The sequence below is a fragment of the Ictalurus punctatus genome, chromosome 26 (genome assembly GCF_001660625.3).
Source record: "Ictalurus punctatus breed USDA103 chromosome 26, Coco_2.0, whole genome shotgun sequence".
Classification (NCBI taxonomy): Eukaryota; Metazoa; Chordata; class Actinopteri; order Siluriformes; family Ictaluridae; genus Ictalurus; species Ictalurus punctatus.
Genome location: NC_030441.2, coordinates 17,719,622 through 17,732,121, shown reverse-complemented (window position 1 = coordinate 17,732,121; position 12,500 = coordinate 17,719,622). Strand labels below are relative to the sequence as shown.

The 12,500-nt window shown below is 43.5% G+C and overlaps 1 protein-coding gene across 1 annotated transcript; it reads right to left on the bottom strand.

The window, feature by feature from the left end:
- Positions 1-8,094: 8,094 nt before the first annotated feature.
- si:ch211-133l11.10 (rho-related GTP-binding protein RhoU) lies at positions 8,095-9,934 on the bottom strand. The gene is given in 3 exon segments (XM_047151406.2): positions 8,095-8,511; positions 8,845-8,935; positions 9,772-9,934. Coding segments are annotated over 3 exon segments (570 nt in total). The 5' UTR covers positions 9,914-9,934; the 3' UTR covers positions 8,095-8,174.
- Positions 9,935-12,500: the final 2,566 nt, after the last annotated feature.

The following is a 12,500-nucleotide window of genomic DNA, read 5'->3' as shown; positions in this document are numbered from 1 at the left end:
GTTAACTTGGCTTTGGTCTTAATCACGCAATATATTTAGCTTGAAAGTAGCTAACTTGCTAGAAAACCTTATGTAGTAATGACAGTGCTGTGTTTAGGTAGCTGGCTAGCTTAGCTTATTTTCATAGACTGTTATACATGATATAATTCAGCCCAGGATTTTACGCTAACCACCACGTCAAGCCTAAGAAATGGGAAGACTGGCATTTTGTCCTTGAATTTATTCTAAACCAGTTTCTCAGATATTTACACGGTCCAACCAACACCGCTGTTACAGAGTCAGTCGTTAGCTGCTAATCATCGCAAAGACAAGATGGCTTCCTTCAGATCTCTGTTCGTGTCCGGAGGCTCAGAAAGAGCTGTAAATTTACACACTGACAGATTTGTGGAGGAAAATTCAGTTGTTAGGAGGCCGAATAGGAGACATGATGAATTCTTTGGCTTCATCTTGACATGAAGGTGAAGGGTCTCGGACCTTTTATCACAGCTGTCAGTGCACACCTGTCACCTGTCTGTCTCTGTGGACAGCTGTCTTTGTCTCTGGGTGTGTGTGTGTGTGTGTGTGTGTGTGTGTGTGTGTGTGACTCACTGTTCAACATACTTAGTTTTGCTCCCTTTGTTTTGTGTTTGGGTGACTGGCGTTAAAAGTGGTAGTGACTGATCAGCCAAGACATGTTTGCTGTCTGATGTTTGCTTCTTCTTCTTTTTCTAGTTAAAGCTAATGTAGCTAATAAGCTATGAAAGTTTATCTCACCCTAAATCTTCTCCTGTATATATCTGCCTCAAAATGTCTTCAGTAATGCCACGTGCTAACTGGTGCGAAAATTAACCGTCCGGTTGAGGTCTTACGCTCTAGGCTTCGGGCTAGCTTCGTTTGGCAGATTAGCAGAGCGAGCTAACTGTTCTATGTAGCTACGTAGACTCTCTGTCGCCTGCCGCTGAAATCACAGCTCCGTGTCCCACATGTTGCTTCGTCACGTCTTGGTGTGAACGTAAGTTCACCCCAGTTTGGTTCCGTTCCACCCCAAGGCCATGCCCTCCTGAAACCTGGAGCTGAAATTCAACTACACTCACGACAGGACGATATTATAATCCGCACAGATTTCAAAATGAGGATACGGACGTTAGCAATGCTGTATGCAGATGTTTAAGTAAATCTTATATTTAAGACGGACATAGTCAGTCCCTCTTGGCTCAGTCAAGCTGATTTGCGTAGCTACCACTCGATTGGCCATCCGCTGAGTGTACTGAGCTCTGATTGGCTGGAACCGTGTTGCGTGAGGGCGCGGAAACCGATAAGTCAGAGGAACAGCTGCTCTCATCTCTTCACTAAAGGAAAGAAAAATCCCTGTGATGGAGAACACACGCTTCATACACAGCTACACTAAGAACACTGTGTATCTTCTGAAAAACCTGAATCTGGAATCGGACACATTTACTGTAGGATTATTATTTATTAGACTTCGGGACACTTCTAAGATCCTTTTGTGTGTACGCCTATGATGAGATCGAGTAAAAGAAGTCCAAAAGGAAAGAAAGGAAGAACTGATAATAAAAGAAATCATCTATAAAGAGTCAAGAAAAAAATATTGGCACCCTTCAAAAGTATAGGCACAAAAAAAAAAGACTATAACTCATAAAGATCGATCATTTCTCCTCAAACATCTGGAGGACTCATTCACTCACTCACCTTCCCTCCAACAAAATGTATTATTAATCTTATATATTAATTGTTTCTCGTTTCCGTTCAAGGTGCCAATAATTCAGGAGTTGACCGTGTATGTGTAGAGCGAAAAATAGAAAGCAGTCCGAGAGTAATATTCTCATAGGGACTTGTTTTTAAATGATAGTTATAGCGTTTTTCTCTCGAAAACATGAAGCGTGTTAAAAAGAAAGAAAGAAAGAAGGAAAAAAAAACGAGTCGTCGAGCTGCTCTCGGTGTGCAGAAGTTCTGCTGTTGCCTTTTGACCAACGTTGTGTTTCTCTGGGTTATAAATTCCCTCGATCGTCCATCACCCGCACAAAAGAGACAGATGGTGCTCGAAGCATAAAGTAACACTCGTTGCATCTGTTGTTATTTGTTTTACGTCGTCATTTTTGTCCATTTGTGTAAAGGGTGCCAATAATTCTTGAGCTGACTGTACATGGATTGTTGGGTTCCATCGGCGAGGAGGTCAGAACGCACACAGCTGCTGATGGATTAAACCCCTGGATTACGGAGAGCTGGAGAAGCACAGCCGTCCAGCTGTTCACCACACGCTGAACACACGCCACCACTGTTTTCATTATGCTAATCCCTCGTGCAGTGTGTGTGTGTGTGTGTGTGATCTACTGCACACTTCATGAGGCTGGTCTGAATGGAGCCACGCTGGCCAGTGGATCTCCACCTGTTCCTCTCAGCCGGGATTCACTGCCACCAGCTGTCGGGCGTTTTAGTGTTTGAACACATTATATTATGTTTCTGAAGCTCGCGTGTCTCCCGGGTGACTGCTGACACTTAAACGTTGTGTGTGTGTGTGTGTGTGTGCTGATAAATTTCCCATTGACGCAGTTAAGCCATGTTAAACTTCATTCCCGTTCTAGAGTCAGAAACGAAAGGGACTCACGGAATTCCAGAACAATCCCGAGACTTAATCCGAGAACACGGTAAACGCATGACCGCGCGTGTTTTAGCGGTTGACGTCGTGAACACGCTGCCGCGAAGCGACCGAGAAATTACGGGGGCCGAGCGTACGCTAGCTAATGACCAAGGAACACTAATTTAGCTAGCTAGCTAGCTAGCATACAGTAGCTGCTTTGTTTGCGCTTGGAAATAGTGAAAACAAGACGAAAACTGCAGGAAATATCGACATTTTCCTAAAAATACACTGTTACGCTTAGCATCAGTGGCTAACCACTGAACGTTGAGCCGAAGGTATCGGATTCAATCTTGTCAATCCTCAGCCTCTTTCGAACAAGCACTCTGTGGCTGAATCTGACACTACGATTTGAGACCCGTGAGAAACCGTGTGTCTAAACAAAAACCCACACGAAGTCATCGGACCCTTGTGATGACATGCTAGCCACTGGCGTCCATTGTTATTATGCTGCGTGTGGTGTGCTAGTGGACTGTTATGATATAGCCCACGATTGGCTTTGTATCAGTCATGAAGGACCTGATCTCGCACACACACTTTCTGTAAATAAAATACACACCGGTCAGACTGTCAGGAAGCTCAGATGGTTGGTATGTGAGACTCTGTGATGATGGTGGTGGTGGAATGTAGTGTCGCGGATAGAGAGGACGACACCGTGCTCTTCTTCTTGCTCTTCTTCTATTTTAGGTTCTCTTGTTATTCCGCAGCTCAGCACATCCCAAACTGGGTCTGGTGTCCCAAAGGCCAAAAATATATACTATATATATACGCAGCGTACAGAGGAACCGTGCTCCTAAAGATCCACCAGCCTGCAGAGCTGAGCTCCAAGATGAATCTTAATCTAACACACACACTTGATCAGGGACTTCACTGCAGGTGTGCTGATTGAAATATTCCATAGTAAGACATAGTCTTTAACTGCATATATATATATATATATATATATATATATATATATATATATATATATATATATATATATATATATATAAGAGCATGACCAGGGGGAAACAGAATAGTAACATTAATAGTTTCTTATCTTCTTTCATATTTGGAGTTCTGGTAATGAATGGAAAGAGACCCGTTTAGCTAGCTGGACCGGTACCTAGGATTTGTACAACCAGCTGCTATGAAGAAAACCTGCGTCTGTTGGCGGTTCAATCAAACAACATGTAACGTTACCAGTGAAGAACAGGCAGTCCAATTAACAAGTTACATGAGAGAAAATTTGGACTGGCACCAAGAATGGACTGAGATTTATCCAGTGCCACACTGACTAACCCATCTGTCGTATTTTCCTGCACTGAGAGAAGAATGAAGAAAAACCCCCACACAAGCCGGTTTACTCCTACATGAGTTATAATAAAAACAGGTTTTTACAGCTCCAGGGTCGCCGGTTTGGTTCTGAGTTGTACATTTAGAGCATTTGAGAGACGCCCTTATCCAGCGCTACTTACATGTATCTCATTTATACTGAGCAGTCAAGGGTTAAGGGCCTTGCTCAAGGCACCTGCAGTGGCAGCTTGGCAGTGCTGGGATTTGACGTCACTCTCTTTCTAATCAGAAGTCCAACTTCTTAACCGCTGAGCTGATTGGTGATAATGGCGCTAAATTGTTTCTAGGTGGGAATGAGTTTGTGAACGTGTTCGTGCATGGTGCTCTGCGACGGACTAGCATCCCATGCGGGGTGTATTCCCGCCAGTGTTCTCGCGATAGACTCCAGATCTACTGCGATCCTGACTAGGATAAAGTGCGTACTGAAGAATGAATGACTATATAAGAAAAAACGGAACCATAACGGTTACTATGTAAATAACAAAGGTGTTATGATGAGGGAGGCGTAAGAAAAAAGTCTTACCAAAGCTGTCGGTTTTCAAACGTGATTCCAAACGTCATTTCGGGTTCCTTACACGTTCTAGAAGGTTATCTTGTGTCCGTGCGCCATCACACCCACACAACCACAATGTTTTCATTATCTCGACGTGTAGAGTCAGTTATATAGATTTCAACATCAACATCTGGCCTTAGACTTTCATTGTAAATTTGGAGGTTGAAGTAAATTCATTATGGGAAACTTATAATGGTGAAATGAGATAAGATTGAAAGGAACACTGGGAGATTCCTTCAATGATCTGATGGACTTCTGACTGATTGCTTTTCATCACTAGTCGTCATGTGAACAGCACTGACTAATGTCAGACAAGAAAACACCACATCATCACAGCAGGACAGGAAGAACAGCTGTCACTCCAGTGTTTGAGCTTGATGGTGAGGAACAACCCAACAGCGACCTCTGGAGGTAAAACATAACCATACACACAAACACAAACACATCCCAGTGCAATTATTCAGCATTACACCATGGACAATTTTCATTAAAGTTAATGTAATGTTATATAACAGTGGTTCTCAAGCTTTTTTTGTTTGTTTGTTTTTTATCCAGGGAGCCTTTTAACTGTAAAACATATTCCACAGACCCACTCGGTATGGATTTATTTCATGAACGTTACTTAAATGAACATTACTTTTTGGCGCCATGCAGCTTTCTATTCCTGAACTTTCCAATTGATAGAACACATTAGGTCTGACTGGAGTTTGGTGCTTGGACCCCTAAATATAGTAACTTTGATAATATGGGTTGTGATTTTCAACTCGGGGTTCGGTGTCTTGCCCAAGGACACTTCAGCATGTGGAGTCACGTGGGCCGGAAATCGAACCGCCAACCCTACGATTAGTGGACCACCCGCTCTACCACCTGAACCACAGCTGCTCCCAAGGCAACATGGACCCCCTGGATATACTTCACGGAGCCCAGGGGGCCCCAGACCCTATTTTGAGAACTACTGTAATAAGCCATTTACCGTTCTCCTCTTTAAAAGCAGATATTATGTTGAAGTTTTAAAAAAAAAAAAAAAAAAAAAAAAGTTGCTCTTGGAGAGAATACTGAAAACCCATTTTTTGACTTACTGCATGAATATTAGAATAAATATACTGTTTATAATATTTGTTATACTGACGTTGGAGTAAAACTTTCTGGTGTGGCTGAAGAGACTTTATAAGATGCCCCCCCCCCCAACCAAAACAATGCATTATGATTTATCTCAGATTTTCACCTGGTACGTTCTCGCCTTTACAAACTGTGTACACGTACACAACCCCGGTTTATTGATGTCCTTATCCATCCACATCTATCCATGTGGATATTTCGATTCAGTTGTCGCAATCGTACCATTAGTCAGCAGTAAGTGATACGTTCTGGAACTTTCCAAGAACAGCTGCTGTCATTATGAAGTCTCATATGAGAGACTGACTCACAGCGGTGTCGGAGATGACGCCCTGTGTGTTCTCTTATCACGTTTAACAAATGTTCACTTCTCCTCCGTGTGCTGTTACACTGTAGCCTAATTCATCACAAGCTTATTAACCAAGCGACCAAGAAGATGTGTTCTCATTATGTTCTCCTTATGTGCTCTCGAGTCTGACTCCTCTCATCGGTTATTTCTTACGTTCAACCAAGAAGTCTTTTTTTTTCTTCTTTTTTTTCTCCACACTGTCACCTGTTCCTTGGTCGTTAGCGGTCTAGACTCAGATGCTGAAAGTTCTATACAAATAAAATTGAGCTGAATAGAATTTTTAACCAAAAACGTCCTCCCATTTTCCCCTAAAAAATAACCAGCGCTTGTAGCTGAACGAGCACAAATCCCCACAGCCACGCCCCAAGATCTAATGGAAAGCCTTCCCAGACGAGTAGAGCTTATTATATTAGCAAAGGGAGAACAGCTCAATTCAGTAGTCAGGTGTCCACATACTTTTGGCCGTTTTGTTGTTTTTTTATACATCATATAGTCATATGTACGGTATTCTTAGTAAACTGACACTATTTCATAAAGCTGAGCTTCCTGTCAGAAAAATATGGCTTAACATCCTTGCACGAGGCCATAAGATTTGTTTTTAATAGCAGCCAGCTTGGATCATCGTCATCATAAGAAATGGCATAATGACGGCGTGTATCAGGATACAGAGGTCTCATTCGGTTTATTTTTGTGCTGCACCAACTTTAAAAACCGGTCTTGAACCCGCAGCACACGTAAAATTCCTCTCTTTATTCAGATCTGCTCTAACAGAGGTGTACTACAGCTGAAATCCTGAGCCAGTTCTCGAAGACAAACGTTCACGTACACGTAAGTCAGGGTGAAAACGATCGGGGTTAGCGAATGTCTGAACGACTAAACAACTGGCAACATGTTAAGCTTTGACCATTGGATGTAGGTTAAAAGGTCTTCTTTGTTGACTTTACGCTGAAGTCAGGCTTAATGTGCAGGGAACAGGTGGAGAGCGAGGTTAACAGATCCTTCCAGAGGAAAACCAAAACCACCATCTGTCTGTTAATTCCCACCAGGTGGCCCCTGTCTGCTTCCATTACAGGATGAACCGTACAGCGGCGGCGGCTGCGGCGGCGATGCTTTCCTGAGTCGGGACCAAGTCTGAAAAACACAACTCTACAAGTACTCACAGCCACAGTGCGTTCATCCACAACACTGATTCCCAGTCAGGCTCCAAACCTTCTCAGCCAAGTTATTATAGTGGAATCTCCATGTCTGTAGCACCTCAATGTCCGTATCGGACTAAATGAGCTGTTCCACCTCTCTAGAAACCTGTATGTACTACAAGACAATCTAGAAGCTAGGAAGTTCATCCACTCTCATCTCGCTGGTGTCTATATGTGTGTTCATTAGAGATGAAAATTCTCGCTGTGGTCGCTGGGGACTATGGTTGCCTTAGCGATGGCCTCGGGACTGCGATTACCACATGCAGTTTTACACTCGGGTCTCCTTTAGCGAACAGTGGACTAGTTCAACAAACAGACTTCATATTAAACCATAAAGACCTTCCTTTTACGTTCACACTATCCGTCTCGACCCAGATGACGACGGGTTCCCTTCTGAGTCCGGTTCCTCTCAAGGTTTCTTCCTCGTATCATCTTAAGGAGTTCTTTCCTCTCCACCGTCGCCACCGTCTCGCCCAATAGGGATAAATCCACACGCTTAAAATCTGTATACTGTGTTTATACGTTTCTGTAGAGACAGTGTCCATTGTTAAAAGTGCTATACAAAATAAAATTGAACTGAATTGAATGGAAAAATCCTGTTTTGTCAATTTCGAACTTGTGATTCCCGAATCAGTGGCTTGATTTGTATTTAATTCCATAATTGAATCGAGATGTGGTCGGAAAGTGAAAGATTGAGGATGATTAACACACACTACGCGTGGAAAAAGATGAGCGTTGGTTTGTAAATGAATACTGATGAGATGGCCAACAAGGTAAGCGTGTGTATTACGGTGGTGTAACGTGTTTAACAGTGTTCTAAAGCTTTATAACAACACTCGTACCTGCATCACACACACGTCAGTGTCACTGTCAGTGCTATACTGAGAATGCACCACCACCACCACCCAAATAATATCTGCTCTATGGTCAAACTGTAGAGGACAGGATAGCGTGAGGCTGAAGTCATGGATAAAACCTTTGACAAAGCCCTCACACGAAACAGCTGAGCTTCCTCCACCAGGTCTGTGAGAGTTGTGTGATCTTATTGGGTGTTTGCTCCCTCTGCCTCTGCCTCAGCCCCTTCAGCTGCTCCTTGTGCTCTAAACTGACCACGATGGCTGTGTCAAAGACCGCCTTCAGATTTTTCTGCGTTAAAGCCGAGCACTCGGCCAACACCGCGACCCCAAGGCTGCGGGCGACCGGCCTCACCAGGACCACGGGGTTCACCGGGCACGTGCGGCGCACTTCGGGAGCCCGGCGCTTCCTCACACTCTGGAAGGAGGACGGGATGACGATGCTCTAGCAGAGCAGGAAACTTGAGCGCATCCTGCAGGGGGCGCCAAAGAGATTCAAATAAGTTGCGCAACAATTGTAATATGGTTAACAGTGGAAAAAACAAAGCGCAAACATTTAACGTTATTTACGTTACAATGTTAAAGAAGCAGTGTGCCATTTTAGCGCCCTCTGCTGCCGGTGAGCTGAACTACAATTTCATTGAAAACGTCAACAAGTCCCTGCTGAATCCATGAGTTTTTGAGTCTTAAAGGAAAAGCGGCAGAGTTGAGCAGCAATGCATCCACCTGTGGGCAGATCTAAGGCTCCAAAATTTTACACACCCATCGTTGGTTTCTGTCATAATATACACATTTATTCATCCAACGTCTTGGAGAGATTGATTTTGGGTTGTCCCACCTGCCCGGCCATGTCACAGAGCTGAAGCTGCACCGGTCTTCCATCCACACCCACCCTCGCTGGAAGATAAAACAGTTTCCTAATGAATAATGTCCTAATGATAATGTCCTAATGTCCTAACCCACAAAAACATCATACGTCAAATATCAAAATATTCAATGGACGGGTGCCAATAATAATAATTCCATAACTTTTTACCCAACTATATTCTGATGACCATAAACACACACGACACATGAGGAAAACCAGTAAGAGGTACAGTAAGTAACCCCTGCTCTAAGGTAGGCGTGTGTAATGAAGTGCATTACGTCTTTGCACACTGTAACCTGTCATGTATTTAAATACACTCGTAAAAATTAAGCTTCTTCAGTGGTTCTTTACAGCGCCATGGGTTCTGCAAAGAACCTTCTTCTTGTCAAGAACCATTTTTCAAAGTATAGGGGTCTTGAGTTAGGGTTAGGGCTATATGGCTCTTTGGAAATTATAGAAGTTCTTTATGTTTCATTATAGGTTCTTCAAGGCATTAACAGGTTGAAGTGAACCCTATAAGGTTCTTCGTGGGACTGGAAAAGGTTCTCCTCGCACCACTCGAGAACCTAAAAGGGTTCCTTAAAGCACTAAGTTGTTGTTTTCTAGAGAACTTATGATAAGATGCTTCCTTCTGGCACTGCTGCGATAAACCATTTTCTTCCGTCGGTTGATCTGTGGATTCTTTAAAGCACCAGTAAATAGATGGTTCTTAAAGAACTTGAGAGGAACCTTTTCTTTGTGTAACTTAAAAAGGGTTCTCCATGGCATCAGGCTGAAACACTGTTTTTTTTGGGTGGGGATTCTAAATGGAACCTTTATTTTTAAGAGTGTGTAGATATAGGACACCAGGGCGGCTCGTGCTTACCTGTAAAGTTGTCGAAGGCGGTGGGCACGTGGTATCCGTTCGTGGTGTAGCTCACGATCAGGCTGGTCTTCCCGACACCTCCGTCCCCTACGAGCACGCACTTCACGGCGGTTTCCGGTGCAGATACGGAGCGGAGGCACATGCGCTCCAGTGACGCTCTCGGTGGAACCGGTGGCGTGCGCTCGGAGTTATCCGGCGATTCGTCCCCCGTGATGGCATTTTCTCGTTCACGCACACGACAACCATACGATATTAAATGCCGCCCCTCTTTAATGTCACACTTGATTTGTTGTTGTTGTTTTGGAAAGATTGCAATGCTTCGTAAATGAAACCGGCCGCGAGACGCACCTGCCGTGTCATCCATCGTCGTGGTTACGGCACGAGGGCTGCAGCTGATTGACACACTTCCGCATCTGCTGGCTCCAAACGTGCATAAACGGGATTAATGACGCGCCACATGGGGACCAGAGCAGAGCCTCCTCTCCAGACTGGCTGCTGGGTTTATAGGCCAAGCTCCGACTTCACCTTCATCTGAGGTTTATGTTCACTTTGGGGTTATATTCATTTATTTATTTATTTATTTTAGCTGTAAACACGTCATTCTGAACCATTAAAAATAATCGATGTAGACTAATAAACAGTTTATTGGCCTGTCGTTCTTAATGCCAAAGAATTACAATGGACCAAGAGCGTCTCTGCACCTTTACTCCCCATTTAAAACGGCCAAGGACTATGAATATACATGAATATGCAAATTTGGAGACGCCCACGTGTCTTCCTGTGATCTTAAATAGCCTAATCTTTCATTCACACCGACATCAAGCGACAAAATGACCTCTGACAGGTCAACATTCATTTTCTACTACGTGTCTGACATTTCAGCAACAAGTCACCTTTGAATCCTGCAAATCTATGCAAATTAGGTTTGACACTTAAAGCGACAAGTCCAAAAAAACGGCCCGCTCGATCCCTCGGACCGGCTCTATGGCGACGTTTCTTCGGTTCCCCTCTGACACCTTTACTTCCTACCTGTGATGAGTTCCCAGGGAAGGTACGAGCGCAAACCGTTGGTGCATAGCTAGTACAGTTAGCTAGCGAACAAAGCTAGTACGAGGCAAAGCATGTGACACGTCAACCAAACAACCGATTTTCACACTGATTTCATTTGTGTTTAACTAATTAGCTTTAGAAGCTATATAATATATAAGCTATATATATATATCACAACAACAACAATAACAACAACAAAAACGTAGACAGGCCATGCCCACGTGCAACAGCAGCAACCGTTGTTAGATGCCCACAAGCAACTCATCTGGTCACGTTCGACTCCGAATGTAGGGTTATATCACAAACATCCAGATAATAAAACATATCTAATGCTTCCTAATGGAGTTTAATGTATGTTCTGGTGGTCTGTAATGCAATGCTAGCTTAATGGAATGTGTCGTTCCTAATTGTTTCGGATGGCTTATCTAATTCGACTCTGCTGCTAATCATCGCTCGTGAAAGACGGCCTTGTCGGATTCTCCTAGTAGTAACCAGAAAATCCCTAAAGGCAACCTGCCTTTCTTTTTATGCCATGAAGCCAAATGTCCACGACATGATGGAAACCATTCAAGCTTTGCTAACGGATTGTTTTCTTTGTTGCAGGAATGAGCTCGATTCCCAACCTGGCTAGCTAACCGCTACGTGGGTTTGTTTTTAAGCTTTAACTGCGTAATGCTAACATGCTAGTGTCAGCTATGCGTTTAAAAAAAAAAGTGATTACTTCATTCACACTTGTTTATGCTAGCCAGCTAAAACCATGCTAGCTAGCTCAACTAGAGAAATTGTGATGTTCACAACCTTTTTGTATTCAAACAGGGTTGTGTGTTCAGTGTTTACGGGAAGATTTCATCTGTGGTATGTGTACAGCTCTAGTTTCCTGTGTTTGAGTGATGCAATTTTGATGTTTGTCAAAACGCACAGGAGTTTAGCGGTTGTGTGTAATCCCGTGCGGTTTGAGTCTTTTTTATTATGATTATTTTTAGTAATTTACCGACACATCCGAGGGAAATATCGGTAGTCTGAATGATTCTGTCTTATCTCCACGGTCATTTTTGTTGACTTCATATATGGCGTATAGACGACTCGTGAGTACGCCAGCTAGTGTCCGAGAATGCGCTGGCTGGCGAGGAAGGACGCCTGTAGAGAACACAAGCCCGTTATCAATCTGCCGGAATGATTGGAGCCTCCCACGCATCTCAGACAGAGACGCCACATGTGTGAAGGATGTCAGGCTTCATCCCGGATTAAATTATGAGGGGTCAAATGATAAACGGTGTCAGACGGAGTGGGGATGCGCGTGAGCTGCTGACAGCCGAGAGGCCCTGTTGCTCGGGGAGACCGAGGCGTGACATGGTCCTTGCCTCGGTGTCACTCTGATGATTTTTTTCTTCTTCCAGGGGTGTGGGGTGTATTTTAATCAGTTAGGTTACCAAGGTTACTTTTGGACTATTCTAGACAACTGTCTAAAATTATTATTCATATTTCCAGTGTATAATCCGTCCTTTGTGGTTATCACTAAGAAATATTAACACCAAACAAACCACTTTAACGTGAAGCAACTATATAAACACTCAGTAATACGGCGTGATGTCAGTAATGTGACAGTATTGTGATATTTCTGGTCACGTACCATGGATATCGTGAGTATTTCTGCAAAACCGACCAATATTAATAATCAC